The following is a 19816-nucleotide window of genomic DNA, read 5'->3' as shown; positions in this document are numbered from 1 at the left end:
CTAATGTGAATTGAACAAGCAGTGATTTGTGTTAGCTGTGAACGCTGTACGGTATGTATTGTGACGTTCCTGGTGTAAGGAATGCGCTCCGTCTATTTAAACCTGATGACTCTCCGCCTATGACCGGCATGCATGTGAACGGACATGTTTGTTGTTAGCAGGCGTGACATGCCAAACTGTCTCTGTGCTCATTATCACCATGTTAACAATCACATTGAGGGGAGAAGCATCTCATTCATCCCACATACTGTACATAAAAAACATTTATCAATTCAATATGAGTGTGAGCATTACATTTAGATAACTATAATCATTTCAGTGCAACATGACTCATACACATAATGCTGGCCACACATCTGAAGACTTTAAGGCTGATTTATATTGTGAATTCACTGTAGTAATAATATCAGGACCATACTGAATTTTACTCAAGCTTGTGAGAGACAGACTCATGGTGTTTAAAACCACAAGCTTTGTATAAAGGACATCACTTGTTTTTTCACAACTGTTTTTATGGAGTTTTTCAGGACAACTGGCATGTTGTTAAACAACAGTACAACGCACTGTACTTCTGTCCCTCACAGCCTGATGAAATCTAGAGCCAGGCTCAGTGTTGTATAGTCCCGGCCCAGTTTACCCCGAGTGACGTGCGCAGTACATCACCTGATGATACTCCACGAGTTCACTGAGTGATGTGAATCTGATCTGGTCTCCCAGAAGCATGTAGCAGTTCTCCGAGGCGTCGATCAGCAGGTGCTTGACTCCCTCTTTAGATCGATAGGAAAGCACATATCCAAATATCCTCTCGCTAACACGCACCAGGAAGAGCCCGGGCCTGCCCTCCTTCAGCAGCGCCTCGGCCTGCTCACGGGAGATTATCCCTGCAGGGGATGTAGATGATGCACGTTACAGGACACCCAAAGCAGAGGACAGCAGTGCACAGTAACATTTACCATTCACTCATTTAAACAGTAAAGATTTTCCTTTTTGGAGCAAAATGTTGCTAAAATGTTTTAAAGCAGCCTCATAGTGACAAATATAGCTGCAAGCTGCAATCAAGGGGCCAAGCAGAAAACAATTCGATTTTTTATGCAAGCATGGATGGGAGAATCAGACCAACTGCAACACTTATTTTAGGCAAAGCGATTGACAAATCATACAATCACATGTAATAGGATATTAATTGTTTATCGCTTTTGACCAATAGGTGGCGCTGTTACTAAATGGATGTAGTATGGTCAGTGCGAAGAGGCAAAGTCTGGTGTCAATATGCCAAAGCAGTGCAGAGAGTCAGAGATACAGCCTCAGAATCAGCTTGCCATCATGCCATCATGTTTGGCTGATGTATTATTCCTCCGTGGTTTGGTCTCACGACGATTTGAGCTGATTTTGGTAAATAGCGGACCAACAGTCTAGGAAGAGTTTAAAAAAGAAGATTTTCAAAGAAATACAAAATGGCGGACGGCAATTTCGACTGACTATGGAATAATTGGTATCATAATTCTCAGTATGACTCAAGGAATCTAACAAGACCAGTTTCATGAAAATAAGCTAAATTAATCAAAAGCTATTCATATTTTTTTTTAAATTTCCTTATAACTTTTGACAGAATCAAGAGACCAGTTTTACAATTTCAGAAGTTATAAACAAAAAAAGGCTATTTTCATATATCTCCTGACCAGTAGGCACTGTGCCGAAACGCAGCATGTAGCCTCGAGTCATGCTTGTGATGACATGTACCAAGTTTGGTCTGAATACACTAAAGCGTTGGGAGATACAGTCAGTCACACATTCATTTTGCCGTGCTGTTCGTTAAATTCATTTGCACATTATTCAAGAACAGTTTGGTCTATTAAAAAGCTTTTTCATAACTTTTTGCCAGGAAGGTCTAAAGATAATCTGAGACCATTTTGGTGAAAATCAGAAAAACCTCCAAGGATGAGTTTGAAAAAGTAGGTAGGCAGAAAAATGTACATGATGGAAAATGATGTCAGAGGGTGCAATCGAATCGTTTCGAGCCGCTGAAGTTATTAGCATAAACATGAGTGCAAATTTGGACAGTTGGTGGCGCTAGAGGGACTGAATTAGAGACTCCAAAATTGCTGTGGTTAAAGTTCGGATTGTCTATCTGTGACTTTGTAAATAAATATACGAAGAAATGTAAAAAAAAAACAAAAAAACAATAAATGAGTATTTATACTTTTATTTCCTTATTTACATATAATTGTATTTTCATTTATATATTTATGCATTAATTTATTTCCACTTTTATTTATTTTCACATTTATTTATGTAGGCCTATATATGTATTTATGTCTACATGTATTTATTTCTCCATTTCCTCCTCTGTATGCTAATGAGGGGGCGTGTTTTACTTCAGACATAGCAGTCGAGCGGCAGTGCTGAAGCTTTGAGGTTTGACCAAACGAGCTCATTCAGCTCTGTTCAATTCAGGTTTTATTCTCATCCAATAGTGTCACTGCAGTCAGATCAGATTGATGATGTTACTGAATATTAAGTGTGTTTTAAACCCCAGCTAAGCCAGTCAGAGGCACCAGTAGCCCAGAACAGAAGCTGCTGAGGAGAGAGGACTGGAGAGGGTCCAGATGAACAGCTGTAGTCTCACCGTGAAACCAGGGGGCGATTCGGCTGTGGTCGCTCTGGAATCCTGCCCTGAGGGGGAACTGCTCCTCCCGAAACCAGCGGATGATATGATCTCGACTAGACGTGGAAAATGAGCGCCGCATACCAGCCTTCCTGCCAATCACAACAGAAGAGACATTCATCACATCTCTGTCCAACCCTGGATCATCACAACCTGAGCAACTGAAGCGGTGTGACAGATATTTAACCATGAGCTCTGTACAGTTCACACAGTAGACACTGAGCTCCATGAATAGCTCAGATTTGAGCATCTTCTACTGGATAACAAGGGAATTGCCAATGATGAGTCGAGGGGAAATTCCTCTCAAAATATGTACATTCTGCAGTATGACATTCCTGAGATGAGGAATGAAAAGACATGACGTACGATATATCACCATTAATAGCACGAGACAGGTGGCGTTCCAGTTATGGAATGAGTCAAGGTCTCGGCATGTACTTGCATTACTGATCATTAAATAGATAGCAGGTTTTCAACACTGATAATAATTATAAATGTTTTTTGATCATCAAATCATCATATTAGAGTGATTTCTGGAGGATCATGTGACACTGAAGACTGGAGTAATGAAGCTGTAAATTCAGCTTTGATCACAGGAATACATTACACTTTACTCTATATTCACATAGAAAACAGCTGTTTTGAATTGTCATAATATTTCACTGTTTTTACTGTATTTTTGATCAAATAAATGCAGCCTTGGTGAGCAGAAGAGACTTCTTCCAAATTTTCAAAAAAATATAACTGCACCACAAACATTTGATGTGTAGTGTGTGTTTCCTAGACGTAAATAATTGCTATCTCATCAAATCATAGCCCAGATATTGATATAATGTCATATTTTTAGGCCTGTCTGGTTTAATAGACTGTTCACATGCTTATAAATCTATTGAGCAAAAATTCTCTTTTTTTTTTTTTTTTCTAAATCTGAATCACACAGCTGAATAATAAAACATAATTAATCAAAATGATGTGTCATATAAACACTGTATTCACAACATGTACAATACATTGAGATCTGCATGTCCAAACGAATGTAGCTGTTGATAAAAGACACCGACCGAAAAGGAGGACGATTCCATGCAAACATTAAAGGGTTAATTCACCCAAAAATGATCATCATTTACTCGCCCTCATTTCATTCATTCACTTTCGTTCATCTTTGGAACACAAATGACACGCAACTAGCTACGCAACTACCACTTTCATGAGCGCATATGCGTGTCATGTTGACGCGGGAGCAGACACTGTTGCATGAACATGCATTGGAGATTAATATTTTTGTAAATAAAGTGTTCATAAAACTGAGGTTAACCCACTGGTGTCAAGGATTACTTAAATGAAGTCTTTACTGCCTTTCTGGGGCTTGAAAGTGGTAGTTGTGTAGCTGTCAATGGAGGGACAGAAAGCTCTCAGATTTCATTAAGAAGATCTTCATTTGTGTTTCAAAGACGAACAGAAAAACTTACGGGTTTGAAACAAAGTGAGGGTGAGTAATTAGTAACAGAACTAACCATTTAAACTAAATGAGCATACATCATGAGCACCATAAGAGAAGGAGCAGGAATACAGTTAAATTACAGAGCAATTACAACAACTGAACTCTAGTAAATGTCAAGAGCAAGCATTTCCAGTGTTTCCACAAGAGAACAGTTGTTCACAGTTCATGTGGAAGATGCTGATTACATCAATGCTGGAATAATCCAAACCTTTATTCTGCAAACATGGTCATTATGACTTTCAAACCACCAGCTCTTCTTTTTAATTATGTAATTATTGTTGAATTATTGTCACAGAAATGAAGGACACTGGCTGTGAAGTGGAGCACATGCGGGACTCACCGGCTGATGGCAGCGCTGGTGTTTCTGGGTTTGGGTTTAGGTGGAGGGTTGGGGTCTGGGTTTGAGCCGGCGAAGGCCTTGGTGACGGCCGCTACGCGTCCTCTCTCCAGAGCTTTCACTGAGCGCCTGCGGTGGTCCTCCATCGTCTGCTTGGCTAGAGACCGTCTGCGCACGTCTGCGGCTTTTGACTTCTGCACTGGAGCCACATATGCAAAACCACACCGTTAGTCCTACTGTACATGTACGGGCCGCTGAGAAATAACACAAACACAACCGCACAGAACAAAACTTCCCTATTCAGGCTACAACTGTCATGAGTCACTGTCACCAAATAAACAGAAGTTATTCTCATTATTCTCCATGATGATTTTTTAATCGATTATTTTTACTGTAAAGCATCAGTATTTGTATTTACTGTATACATATACGAATTTGGCATATGCTCGATGATAGAAGTGTTACTAAGCACAATGAGCAGTGAAGAAGAACACAGAAAGACACGTCTCTCAGCAAGCATGCGATCCAGAATTCAGTTCATGAATCAGTTCGTGAATTCAGTGGAATTTTGTCAGTCAAAAGTAGTCGATCTCAGAATGCAACGTAATGAACTAACTCCATATAAGGAAATGTCATGAACTTGTAATATCAATGAAAAGCATGATAAGTTAGATAAAAAAAATTCTGTGAAAACACTAACTGATAAAACATTAACCGGAAACACTAACTGATAAAGTGAGTCGTACAAAACCTTTCTTTTTAGTAAACTCTGTGTACACAAACAATGTTCTCAATGCTGGAGTTCCTGGTGATACTTCGAGCAAAGTTTCATGTTGTGTCAAGCCTTTTTAGTGTTTTAAAGGGGAACAGGGCAACTCTAGCCATTTCTTCACTGATTTTCACTTTTGTTGTCGTGTGTTTTCTCAACGGGCTCCCCCTACAGCTGTGGGCCGTATATTTCACAACACTGTAGTAAAAAAAATCTCACTTGCGGCCCCTCCTCCCCCTTTCTACCGCTGCTCATGTGCATTTGTTATTATGGGAGCCGGCAACTTTATCGTGTGGAGCGATGTCTACCGAGGTGGGTAATACAGTTTGTGTTTCTCGCTCGTTCTCGCTTCTCACGTGACTTCCTATTTCCAACTTACCAGGGGTGCGTTTCCCGAAAGCATCGTTGGCCAACTATGGTCGCAAGTTCATCGCAATGTCCATTGAACTCTATTGGTAACGACGGAACTTGCGACCATAGTTGGCCAACGATGCTTTCGGGAAACGCACCCCAGGTCGTTAGTCCCCATGTTGCAAGGTTGGTTTTCCGCCGGGGAACGCTGGGGGGTGCGGGGAAAGTCACCATTCTCATATTTAACCATCCAAATGATTTCTAAACGGATTTATTAAGTTGAAATAGTTGCCAAGTTCCCCTTTAAAAGTAGAGATTTTGGTGCTATCACTGTAGTGCCCCATGCACTCCCATTCAAAAAGCATTTTAACCTAAAACGAAAATACGGTCAATCTTAAAAGTGGTGTTTCCATTCTAATTATGCTTTTACATGAAAGTTTGACTCGGGTAGATTAACAAAAAGACCCTGGGTTCAATTTTGGCGAGAATTTGTCCATATCGCCCACCCCAAAGTTTTATGATTAAAGTGCCTCATTATGGATTTTTGAAAATGACCTTTCATGTAGTGTGTGACACAGCTCTAAGTGAATGAAACATCCTGCAAAGTTTTAAATCTGACGCTGTACGCGGTAAACCAATCACAACAGACTGAGCAGTCTGGCCAATCAGAGCAGAGTAGCTCGTGGAAAGGAGGGATGTAGAGAGATTGATTCATCTGACGAGCCGTTTGAGGATCATTGAAAATGTGGTGATGTGCAAATGTATATTATGAGGAAATGAAACAGTTTTTTGACCTTTGATGCATGTAAACCTGTCGCAGGAACATTAGCAAACTTTAAAATAGCATAATAGGGGCACTTTAAAAATAACAATCATTTTGATGGAAATTCCCCCAAACAAATCTTAATTATATTTTCCTTGTGGTTTTTGGGGTGATATATGACTTTTTTTTTGTGAGATGAACCATAATTCCCATGAATCCTCCAGATTAGATATATGATAAGTGGTTGTGATCAGAGTGTGTGTTGTTGTTTACATGTCTGCTGCCAGTGGTTGTCCTGCTGGTCGAGTGTGTGTTTGCTGTGCTGCTTCTCCTTCAGGCTGATGTAGATCTGCTGTTTTCTCTCCTGCTCCAGCCTCCTCAGCTCCTCCTCAGCCTTACGCCTCTCCTCCTGACACACACACACACACACACAACACACTGAGACCAGGGCAGAACGTGTGTGTGTGTGTGTGTGTGTGTCAGTGAGTGTGTGACGGGCAGTACCTCGAGTTTCTCGTCTGCTCTTCTCTGTTCCTCTCTGGCCTTCAGCTGATCCGACAACACAACCTGCTCCGGCTCAACATGCAGTCCAGAGAAACGCTTCTCCAGCTCAGCTTCTTTCCTAGCCCTGGACAATTAGACACGGAAAAACATTAAAACATGCAGGCCACTTGCATAGGTTATTATTAGAGGTCATTAATTATTAACAGAAGAAATGTTGCTCTGAGAGGAGAGCGTGAATGTCAATGAGAACGTTCATAATGAAATGACAAAACACACACGCACACACACACACACACACACACACACACACACACACACACACACACACACACGCACGCACACACAGAAAGAAAAATTCCCTTTGCTCATTGTCTAGTTGTCAACGTGAAAAGAAAAGCAGTCAAACGTGTTTTCCCACATATTTTCCATGATATGAAATCATGCAGCCATCAGTTTGTGTTGGATTTCAGCCCCTATTTCATTCTGCAGTTGCTTAATGTTTCATAAACCGTTATTGTCACTAGTTATGACCGGATAACAGAGCACATCTGTCTCACAGCTGATGTTAAACACTGCAGAAGCCTCTTCAGGTTTTGCCCTTTGGCTCAGTGCAGTTATCTACAACACACATTGCATCATGGAGATACAGATCATACAGGTTGAGCTTGAACTGATATACACCAAAACTGTGATTATCATAATCTCACATCAGAAGTGCCTCTAAAAACAGAGACAAATCCTCATATTAAGCTCTGTCTGAAAGTCCCACTGACGAGATCAAGCACACGAGGAGGAACTGAACGCACAAGCCCTGTGCTGATAACATTCCTTTACACTGGTCAAATATTAAACTAGTGGATTACTCTGTAGTTTATGCCGAACAATACATGTTCAAAGAATATTTATAGTTCAATCCAGCTGTAAAGCAGCTCCAGAAGTCGAGTCATTACTCAGCTCATCATCTCTTTTTATTTACTCTTACAACTTTCATCACTTTTATTGATTCTTTTATTATTCTTTATTTTGTAATCATCATTTAGATTATTGCTATAAATGTTTATTTTACTTATTAAACTTTTCATTGGCCCAGATCAGAGGATATCAGTTTTACCACTGAAATAATCTCTAATGTAACACAACACATGAGAACAATCCTGAATAATATGTGCTGTTGCAGAGTATAACTGGGTTAAACTCTCAAAAATAGTTATTTATAGGTCATAATTATCCTCAAAATTGAAAGAAATGAAATCTTAAGCCTATTCTAACAGTTTTATTTTGTAGACAATACAGCAAACTTCTAAAATAAGTCGGGATGTATTTTTACGTACATTATTCTCAACGAGGTTATTATTGTTAAAAATATTTTTCTGTTGTTAACTGAAATAAAAACTGAAAAAAAATAAAACACAAATATTAGACGAAAACTTAAACTAAACTAAATTTATAAATGTTTAATTTGTAGCACTAAAATGACTAACTTTAAATAGATTAAAATAAAAATAAAAATGAAATAAACCTAAAAAATAATATTACAAAAGCATATTACAAAGTTACTAAAAATTAAATGAATTAAATTACATGAATTATTACTGTAATAAAGTTTTTTTTATTAATTTAAATATGCATAAAGTAAAGGCAGCACAATAAATAACATTATGAGACCGGGTATAGTTGTAACGCCATCAATTCCACCAATCATCATTTTATAAAGTAAATTCTGATTTTGAGGTAAGAATATAGCTTTTTTGACCAAAACTATATTTTGTCAAAAATATAAAAAATATATATAGTACTTAAATTTTTGCAGATAAAATCATGTAACTAATATTAGACTAAATTGTATTTTTTCAGGCAAATATTATGCATTTTTAACTTTTAATTTTAAATTCAAACCATTATGCTAATCCAGCTAAACACTGGGGTGGACTGTAAACACAAGTTTAAACACAACAATCCCTGGTTACACTTTAGTTTAAGGTGTCAGTGTTACACTGTAATTATACATTTAAGTACTGAGTAATAATAGTTAACTACATGAACTTACTATAGGGTTAGATAGATTAGGGTTTGTTTTAGTGTTAGTTGCATATAATTATGCATGACTAATTTATAGTTAGTACTACAGTAACCACATGTAACGTGCAACAATGACACTCTAAAAATAAAGTGTTACCCTTACATACAACTCAGGACAGTTTCTAATAATAATCTTCATAATAAGATTAATAATTTGTAATAATCTTGGAAATGAAAGACAGATAAAGGTGTGATGGACAGTGTCCGTTAAAAAAAAGGAAGTCGAGAGGATTTAAAGAAGGGCAGGACAGACAGATCAGTTGTGAAAAACGCCAGGATTATGAGGATTATGAGACCTCAGACAATGAAATAGTTAAATGAGATTGTGTGCATGGAGACATTTGGCAACTAACCCAAAGGAAGTGTGTGTAAAATGTGTCCAATGCAGTGTCTGTGCCCATAAGCCTGCACTCCAGAGTTAACAACATTCATGTGTCACCATTGAGATTCTGATATTATAATATTCACACACAGACACACAATCTCACTGAATCTCCTTTGTTTTTAGTTAGATCTACATGTTCTTTACACAGTACACTGCAGTTGAGTGTTCATTAAGGAAGTTTGTTCTAGTATACTCATTTACACACACAACACACACACACTCCTGAGTCGAACAGTCCTCTCCAGAACATTCTCGCTCACGGTTCCTTGCTGGTGGATCGATCTCCCCACCCTCATCTGGAATGCAGAATCCCTGACAACAATCAAAAGACAGCTGGAAACTCAACTCTTCTGTGAGCACTTAACCTCTTAAAACAAAAAGAGGTTTTCTTTCCTTTTCCCTGAATCCCTCACTTGTCTGGCTTATGCTACTCTAAGCAATGTCTGAAACTTTGTATTTTGAGCACTTCTGGTTGTTTGCCTCTTCATGTTGACTTGCTTGCGTACTCCTTATTTGTAAGTCGCTTTGGATAAAGGCGTCTGCTAAATGACTAAATGTAAATGTAGCCTAAGTGGATTTAAGTTATGGTCAGTCACAGAGAGAGGCGTGTTTTAGCTTGTTCATATGGATTGATCAATAAGCCTATTGTTGTAGCATATTGCATAATGTGGCCTCAGTTCTGTTTGTCTAATTGCTACAACTTACCCCTGCATGCGTTACAAACTACCCCGGTAGAAACTGTAACAAAGGCACACAGTGTATTTATACAACTCATAAGGGCTGTGATATTCTTACAGAGGTTTGCATTGTAGTAAAAGCTTGAGCACTTTTGAGCACTCAACAATAAAGATGCTGAAGCTGAATTTACAGTAATATCTTCAGAATTACTGAGAAGTCTTCTTTCAAATATAATTCTTTTGAAGTGTTGGTGCTTAATGTAACACTATCTTGTGTAAATGATAAATCACGCTTGAGATTTGTGCTGGCTACTGTATACAGGCCACCAGGGCACCATACAGACTTCATCAAAGAATTTGCGGATTCTCGAGTAAACTTCATTTAGCCAAGGCTGCAAAGCCGACTCTGTGTTACAAATATGTGAGACCTATCTCTTCTGCCACTAAAGATTGCTTTATCAATAATCTACCTAATCAGTTTCATCATCTCAACATCCCAGATAGTTTAGAAGAACTTGATATTGCAACAGAAACTTTTAACTCTGTCTTTTCCAGCACTTTAGACACAGTTGCTCCGTTGCGCTTAAAGAAGATTAAAGAAAATAGTCCAACGCTGTGGTACAACGAGCACACTCGGGCCCTTAAGAGAGCAGCCAGAAAAATGGAGCGCAACTGGAAGAAAACAAAACTAGAGGTATTTCGCATTTCATGGAAAGAGAGCTCAATTACTTACAGAGAGGCTTTAAAAGCTGCTAGATCTGCTTATTTTTCAACCCTATTAGAAGAAAATAAACAAAACCCTAGGTATTTATTTGAAATTATGGCTAAACTAACGAAAAAGAAAGCTTCAAACGCAAAAGTTTCCAAGCAACACAGCAGTAATGACTTTATGAACTTCTTCACTTATAAGATTGATAATATCAGGGAGAAGATTATAACTATGCAACCGTCTACTACAGTATCGCATCAGGCAGTGCATTGTAGTCTCCCTGAGGAAAAATTTGATTCATTTGTTGCTATAGGAGAGGAAGAATTTACTAAACTCATTAAATCATCTAAATCTACAACATGTATGTTAGACCCTATACCGACTAAGCTACTGAAAGAGATGCTTCCAGAGGTCCTAGATCCTCTTCTTAATATCATTAATTCGTCTTTGTCTCTAGGATACGTACCAAAAACCTTTAAGCTGGCTATGATTAAACCGCTTGTTAAAAAAACGCAACTTGATCCTTCAGAATCAGTCAATTACAAGCCGATCTCGAATCTACCTTTTCTGTCAAAGATATTAGAAAAGGCAGTATCCTCACAACTGTGTTCCTTTCTTGAAAGAAATGATATCTGCGAAGATTTCCAGTCCGGATTTAGACCGTACCATAGTACTGAGACTGCTCTCATTAGAGTCACAAATGATTTGCTCTTATCATCCGATCGTACGTCAGCGTTTTCACAGGTTTGCCTTTTTGTAGTTTGCGCAGAGAACACATATTTTTGCGAATACAGTTAATAACTAATGATCTTTGCAATGGAACAATCAAAACTAACTTTAGCTGGACAATAACTTTATTCTAGATTTGCTGTAAAGCCAAAACAATCTCTGTTACTGTAATTTCCTATTATCACTGTAAAGCTTCTTTGAAACAGTCCATATTGTTAAAAAGCGCTATATAAATGAAGATGACTTGACTTGAAGCCAAAAGTGTTACATCCATACCCGATCTGCCTACAGCGAGTGTGTAGTTGTGTTTGTGCTGCATGAATGAAGAGAGAGAGAGAGAGAGTGTGTGTGTGTGTGTGTGTGTGTGTGTGTGTGTGTGTGTGTGTGTGTGTGTGTGTGTGTGTGTGTGTGTGTGTGTGTGTGTGTGTGTGTGTGTGTGTGTGTGTGTGTGTGTGTGTGATTCACCTGAGCTGCTCAGCCTCTCTCTGCGCCTGCAGCGCTGCTCTCTCGGCCATGATCTCGTCACAGATTTGATCGTAAGGTTTGTCGTCACGATGTTCTCCCATCACCCAAACCCACACATCATCATCAAGACCCTTCATCCATGACACAAACTTCCCTGAAACTACACACACACAAACACACACACACACACACACACACACACACACACACACACACACATTTAATACGTGCCACTGAATGAAACTAATAAATATCCCCGTGTCTACACCGGATCTGACAGAGAACGTTGCAAACCCATTTGTTCTGGTCAGAAGTATCGCAAGAGCTTGAAGTACGTCAGAAATAGAACGATCAGTTTACTGTCGAGGATCGGTCATGTGACGTCACACAGTCATGTGATGTCACACCAAGTCCAGTGTAGACAGCATCACTGATTATAATGGGTTTGCTTTAGTGGCGCCACTAGCGTCTGGTGTAGACACGGATTACGAAAAGCATTTTCGACAAGATTTCAACAGCACAACGCTATGATTTCGTCTCTCTTCAAGTGCCATCCAAAATCACAAATGACATCACTTTAAAGTCGTACCCATTTTTACTTCCTTAGCCAATAAATGTAGTATAACTTGATTATATTGATTGGAAACTGATTGGATAGTGAAAGACTGAACGAGACACTGAATACCTATTATTTAACATGAACATCCAGCAGAAAAAGGAAAGCCGTTTCAGAGAAAGAACAAGCTAATATATTTTGACAGATTTGTTTCTTTGGGATAATGTGAATTATCCAACAAACTGTTAATAAAAGCCCCATTCAGACGGTAATTGTTTCTCATGGGGTCATAATGTATTTTCAACATTTACAGGGGCTAGTCTGGGATTTTATTGCCGTCCGAATCTACATCTCTGAGTTTACCAGAAGAGATCACTTTAAAATTCACTGCTTAAATCCTTTTTGATCATTGCCGAGCACCGTACGAAAACTGTAGTGCTTTAGATGCATTTTAAAGATCTAGCCTAAGCTTTTATTTCTGAAATGCTGGAAGAACAATATTATTTCATATAACCGCTCAAAGGAGAAAGAGAAGACAAGCACATAAACATTTCAAATTATGGCAGCAATTATATACATGAAAAATATAATCCAAGCCGCTTTATGTTAACCTCATGTAAATAAGAGGCTGTATTAACTTATTTCTGCTAATTCCCACATTTTTTAAATAACATCCATCATTTTGAGGTAAAATACAAGACAGAAAACCCTTTTATATAGTGCATCTATATTCCTATTTTTAAACAGGAGTTTAAATAATCAAATAATAAATAGGATATTATTTTCCTATTATTAAGTTAAATATGAATTGAATTCATTCTTATTATTCAAAGGAGCATATTACACTTTATTTACAGCAGACAATCATGTGACTGACCACATTACCGGGTTCATAGGATCACAAAACCCGCTCCTCCACCGTCAATAAATCTCCATCTGAATGCATGAGCTTATCACTGACGAGCCATGAACATTTATTTTTACAGACAGAGAAACAATTCCTGTCTGAATAGGGCTATAGACTGTAAAAAGGCATTCTGATTTCATTTTGATTTTAATATCTCAACTGTTTCTCCTGAACAGATTTATTAGCCCTACCTTTTATAAAACTCTTGTCAGTCAAATTCAGAAATCCATAAATTTCCGCTAATCCTCTGCCCTGTATATTCACATCTTATTGACGGTAAGGATGTGTAAAAGAAAACCTTTTTTGTCTTTCAGCCGTGCAGCCTCCTCCTTCTCCAGCTGTGTCTCTCGTTCTCTCCATCTCCTGATCTGCTCTTCTCTCATCTTGAGGAACAGCACCTGCTTCTGCTCCTCGTTGAGCTCGGACAGCAGCTCCGGCTCGATGTACATGTCCGCCAGGATCTGCTGCAGCATCTTCACGCTTCACTCACAAACACACGGGCGTCTACTGGTCTCGCTTGGGTTTGGAGTGGACTCTGTAAAACAGATTCAAAAGAAGAAGTAACACCACAGGACGTCATGCAGTGTAAACTAGCCCAGAGAGAGAGAGGGCTGATAATAGAGTATTTACAGACAGAAACATCACCAAACATACTATACAAATGTTACTTTTCAATGGGTTTGTGAAATTAGCTTTAAGTTAAGTTCAGTTAAATAACTTAGGTTGTATTATACTTTTAAAGTTCTGTATAATTGTTAAATATAAACCTTTAATTATGCTGTAATGTTGAATGGCTATTAAAAAATTGAAGGAGAAAAAGCAATACTGGCCTTCATTCATAATAGCCTACTTAGTTAAAAAAAAACCCACTACAACAACAAAACCCCTTAAAAAACAGTATTATACCATAATATTTTTAGTTGAAAATTAAAATATGACATAAATGTATAAAATGAAAATAAAAACCATTTTATTTTTTCATATATAGCCACAGTAAGGTGGAATTAGGTCAATTCTGCTAAATAAAATGAAAAGAGGGATATCGGTCAATCTCGACACACATATATTCAAACAAACAAACAAACAAACAGAAATCTGATCCAGTCAACATTTGAATGTAAATAAGGAACAGGAAGCAGGACAAAGAGCCGTCAATCAATCAATGGCAGCGGCGTTGCTGACACGCGCTGACTGACTTACCGCTTCATACACACACACACACACACACGCGCGCGAGGAGGACCAGTCCAGAACACCAGCTGTACAGAACCAGAACAATCTCTGCCGAGGATAAAGCGTAGAGCTCTTGATACCTGTACAGAAAGGTAAATGTCGAGTGAAGTGTGTGGTAATGTAGTGTACACACCCTTAACTCAGCCCTTAGTTACAGGTCAAACTGAGTTCCCTCCTACACACTCCGGCTGCGCGCTGCTGCTGTGAAACACTCATGAAAGCGGCTTTATAGGCTATCCATTTGTATTATCAGCGCGGAATCTCTCCAGTACACATCCATCTCACATTTATACATGCAACTTTAAAATGATTAAAAATAAAAATATGAAAAAGTGCACTCAGTTGCTGTAGTAGGGTCTACTCTAACTCCAGCTTTCTTTCACACGTGTGACCATATTCACCCCGCAGTTTAGCGACCCTCACAGTGCAGATCATGATAAAGTGTGTGTGGAGGATGGTTTAGTGACGTCTGACACGGATTGGAGAAAATTTACCCTCAAATTGTGACTTTCAACTAAGAAAAAAATAATAATAATGAAAGAGTATAAATAGATCGTGACTGAGCATGATCCACGTTTTGCTACATCATTACAGCATCATCGACAAGTTTTGTAGTTTCTTGATGTGTGCACTAGGTGGCGCACGTGTCACAAACCTCCAGTGAAACTGCACATGCTCGATGCTCATGCTGTGTGCCCAGTGAGCAGGGGTGGACCTGGAGGTTTGGGGCCCTAAGCAATTTCAGGTATGGGCCCCAACTCGCCAACTATGCATTCTTTTACCTTCATAAATAACCCTTATCTTGCAGTATCTTTCTCAAAACACTTAAATAAAATCTGATCCGTTTCAGATAACTGTGGATTCTGATGTACACTGCAGTTTAAATATCTTCGTGCTTGTTGAGAAAGACGTCTTCTCGCCAGAACCACTGCAAGTGTGATGGTGAGCCGTTTCTTTTCAAGAGAAAGCGCAAAAATAATCATTCTGTTCATGTGCATCCCAGAGTGTTGACAAATAACATACATTTTTCAGCTCTATATGTAGCTGATGTATTAGCATATATTGTGGGTCCCGTAACTGGTTATTATTTTATGTTTTTAAACTTTTTTAAGAATCTTTTAGCTTTTAGAGTGACAGGATTTTTTTTTGTAATCAAATATTTCATGTAGACTCCCAATTAACATGAAACATAAAACAGCATATATAATAAATATAATACATAAATATTTAATGAGTTACAGCTGTTCACCTTGCAAGACACTGCTGTCACTTCAACTGCCAACATAACTGTGAATAAGGGCTCAGCATTAACGATTTTTCCCCAAAAGCAATGAAAAATTATTTTTGAGCAATGCTCTTTATATTTGGTAGAAATATCTATATTTTTATATTCTTAATTAAATGTATTTACAAAAAATTACAACAAGCCACAAATTATATACTACTATACATTTAGCAATTTTGACAAAATTATTAGCAAGTTTGATACCGTGACAAATCAGCAGAATTTGAAACAATGTAGAAACACAGAAAGCCAAATGTTTGCAAGGTATTAAAATAGATTGAAAATAAACGTAATACAAGATTAAAGCGTGTAAATGTCAGTGGCAGTGCAGCTGGTGTCAGTTCTGTCACACACTGACCCTGGGTCAGCGGGCCGCTCTTATCGCTGAGCACTGCTGAGGCGCGATTATTTGCAAAAGTAAAACTGATTTTGATCATAAACAACAACAAAACTAAACTGAAACGGGCGTTTTACACAGAAACCCAGAAGCCTTTAAAAAGCTTTTTCCAGATTTTTTCCCCGTTCTGTTTAAACATGATTTACCATTTTCTGCATTTATTTATGCTGTTGTTGCTGTTGCTTTTTTCAATTATTTGTCATGTGGTGATAAATCACTTTATTAAAACATTTTTACTTGTTAATATGCCTATTTCTGAGTTATCACCTAATCTAATTTATTATGGATGGCCTATCTTGTGGTTCACCATGTGTACAATTATTCTATTTGGTCAAGTCTGGGATTGTCATTAGTTTAAAAATGCATTTGAGTTGTTGCTCAAAAACCTAAACAGTTTTATACATCAGCATGACTGTTTACATCAACCACTATTTGCTCAGATATTTTCAAAAACACTCCAAAAGCGTTTGCAATAGTATAAGTTTAAGGAAGAAGGCATTTCCTGCCTCATGCTGGAATGGAGCTCTGTAATTTACCCATGTTTATATGAGGCTGTGATGATATCTGTCTGGGGCTTCATGTGGCCTTGGATGTTGGACATATCAAGGGTGTAATTAGTAGCGATCCATGATGGTTTACATATTTGTCCCGTTTGATGTCAGCAGTGTTGGGAGGTGCAGTGTTCCAGCATGAGCCGATCGCTGGCTGATGGAGGGACAGTGAGGGGGATCACAGACAAACACCTCAGGGCTAATTCATTCTGAAAGCTGAACTGCACTGAAGGTTCATGGTTGCAGTTTCTGTTTTCTGTTTTCACTATTGTGATTTGGTGAATTGCTGAACTCCTTTAATCCAGATAACTGAGAATATATTTGTCTTCTGTCCTAGAAAGGCCCATGATGTTACCTTCTCAGCTGATGTCTATATAGTTACTGGCTTTTTTGAGCAAAACAAATGGTGCCAAGTGCTAGTGCAGGCAGTCATTGGAAAGGCTCTCATTTTCATGATTTAAAGTTGATGTGTGTAATTTCAGCTTTCAGATGTTAATTGTACGACTTCCTAAAGAGTGTAACACTGTGATTCTGTGGCGTCTCAGCATGTTAAAGGACGCAAGTTGGACTGTTTCAATAGAAGACGGCAGGGGGCGGAGCAGAACTTAGGTGAATTTCCATGTGTCAAATCCAGTCATTTCAATAGTAATCTGGTATTTCGCATAAGGGAGAAAATATTCCCCTACAGGTTCAAGTTGGTCATGCAGATTCATCACATTGACCAGCAGAAAGATGCTTGGTGTGAAAGTGACTTCTGTGTGAGCTTTGCCTCTTACATCAGTACAATCTTGGCAATAGACAATGGACCTTTTTTCCTGCAAAATATGACCTAAAATGTAGCTAATGTGACCTTTAAGTGGTGGTATGAGTGGGAAACCTGTTTGAAAACAATGCATTTAAGGATGCTTTCACTCTAGCAGTTCTGGTGCGCATGTGGGTTCAGTTCATTTGGATGATGTGAAGGCTGTGTTCTCAAGTGCGCACCCACGAACCCAACCCTAGTCCGCATAAGGTGGTCTGGGGTACGGTTCATGTGAACTCCGGTACGGTTCGCTAGTGATTTGAAAGCAATCGTACTTAATCGCGGAAGTGAACCACTATTGGTGGCATAATATTGGATAAAACTATGTGCTACTTGTGTGTGTGTGTTCTCACTCACTGTCCTGACAAGCGTGACAACCCAACTGTGTTTGGACCAGGTAATTGCACCAAGTGTGAAAGCACCCTAAGGGTACGTTTACACGACAACGATTTGCTTCAAACGGAGAAGTTTTTCCTTTGAATTTTCCCCTGTAGAGACGACACCATTGTCAAAACGATTCCCATTCACACGGATCCGTGAAAACAGCTAAAAACGCTGTATTCTGCTGCCAGGCCATTAGATGGCGATGAAACACTATAGACTGAACACGTAATATGCATGTGCATGACGTCATCGTCTTCAGAGATTCCCGTTTTTGTTTTTTACACTGAGACCGTTTTCAAAAACTTGCACTTTGAAACTCGTTTTCAAAAGTTTGCGTTTTCAGGCACCCAAAACGCCATTGAGCGGCGAAAACGCATAAAATGTTTTACATTTTTAGTTGAAAACGGTGTCATGTCAACAGCCCCTAATACATTACTTATGAAGACTGCTAATTTAATTGTAAAGCCATAGACATGTCACTGTAAAGTAAATGTTTGTCCAACTCATGGTGGTTAACAAACTCAGATTTGGAGTGTGGATTTTCCCTAGCCACAGTCACCCTTGGTTGGCTCACTTGGGGCTTAAAAATATAACCCTAACCAATATCCCAATAATCTTGCTTCTTCCAGCGGAAGTTTACATATGAGCAACTGTTTCAGGTCACGACCCCACAACAGAGCATTGAGTCCCATTATTGAGTTCAACCAGACGGGAAGGAAGGTCAAAGCTGTTGACATAACACACTGCTTCAGATCTCAGGGAGAAGGCAGTATCTCAGTGACTGAATGGATCCTCTGTGCGGGATCTGAGAGACCTCAGCTGTCCCTGAAACCCTTAAAGAATGACTGCTTGTGTCTGCGCCCAAATAGAAAATGTTTGAAATAGTGAGGGTTTTGTCTTTATCAGAAAATGTTCATTGGAAAACAAAGATTGTCTTATTCTTCACAGGTCAAAATAATTATGTGCAGATACAAAAGACATTTCCTCAGTTGGTCAGCAAGCACTGTGTGGTCTATGGCAGATGTGTTTAAGGCCACGACTAGGGGCCGGTTGCATAAACCGCTTAGACTAGTCTTACAAGTTTTCCATAGTTTTTTTAAATCTGCAATTGCAGTTATTTGCGGAATTGTCCACCTTAAGTGGGTTGTGCCTCGGCACGGCACAGCGCGGGTGAATCCAATGTTTTGAGGAGAATGTGCGGCTGTCAGTCACGGTGTGGATACTGCCATTCGCAATCACAGATTCTACTTTTTGGAAGTTTGACCAACATAAGAATTTTCACTGGAAAATGTCGCCTGAACAAGTAACATCTACTTTTGTTCTGACCAACTAAGGGAAAAAAAGCATTGCAGTAAATCGCGCTGATTAAATCTAACGATCGCTTATCATATCACGTCAAACTGTGCAAATTACACTTTGTTCTCAAATTGTTAATGTTAACAACATTAGCATTACGTGACTACATTTAATGCCCTTCTGATATTTATCCTTGTTTTCGCATGGGCCGGTTGCAGTCTCTTTTGTTCTGTAGTCACTCTGAAGTCTTTTGCATTTTACAATGGGTGAATCTCCAGTTGTCACTGGTGATTGTCGTTTGAACCTTTCTGGATCCGCCATCAAATTGATAAGTTTAATTATATCAAGTGTTGTGAGAAAAGGCTATAAATCTCCACCACCGACATCCTCACACGCAATATAGCCGACTAGCCAGGACTCTTCTTTATGTGTACAGATGTGACATAATGACGCAAAGACATGCTCGAATTT

General features: G+C 38.8%; 2 protein-coding genes across 8 annotated transcripts in view; one reads left to right on the top strand and one right to left on the bottom strand.

The window, feature by feature from the left end:
* Positions 1-19816, bottom strand: part of sh2d4a (SH2 domain containing 4A) — a 46346-nt gene that overhangs the window by 1115 nt on the left and 25415 nt on the right. For 2 of the 7 annotated variants that reach the window (XM_081354303.1, XM_081354304.1), the window contains exons 2-8: positions 13696-13932; positions 11935-12094; positions 6891-7014; positions 6660-6795; positions 4507-4702; positions 2627-2757; positions 664-881 (exon numbers count right to left, since the gene is read on the bottom strand). In XM_081354303.1, the coding sequence (XP_081210429.1) occupies positions 664-881; positions 2627-2757; positions 4507-4702; positions 6660-6795; positions 6891-7014; positions 11935-12094; positions 13696-13870 (1140 nt within the window). In that variant the 5' untranslated portion in view covers positions 13871-13932. Of the gene's footprint in view, positions 1-663; positions 882-2626; positions 2758-4506; positions 4703-6659; positions 6796-6890; positions 7015-11934; positions 12095-13695; positions 13933-14597; positions 14727-14763; positions 15042-15124; positions 15215-19816 lie in introns of those variants that run through there. The other 5 variants (XM_081354306.1, XM_081354307.1, XM_081354305.1 and 2 more) reach the window with 5 other exon arrangements.
* psd3l (pleckstrin and Sec7 domain containing 3, like) overlaps positions 14622-19816 on the top strand; it is a 132714-nt gene continuing 127519 nt past the window's right edge. The window contains exon 1 of the mRNA XM_081354297.1: positions 14622-14722. The gene's annotated coding sequence lies outside the window, so the exon portion shown is untranslated. The remainder of the gene's footprint in view (positions 14723-19816) is intronic.

The sequence above is a fragment of the Scardinius erythrophthalmus genome (assembly GCF_964197995.2).
Source record: "Scardinius erythrophthalmus genome assembly, chromosome: 23".
Lineage (NCBI taxonomy): Eukaryota > Metazoa > Chordata > Actinopteri > Cypriniformes > Leuciscidae > Scardinius > Scardinius erythrophthalmus.
The sequence above is the reverse complement of the archived record's forward strand: the minus strand, read 5'-3'. Positions and strand labels throughout refer to the sequence as shown.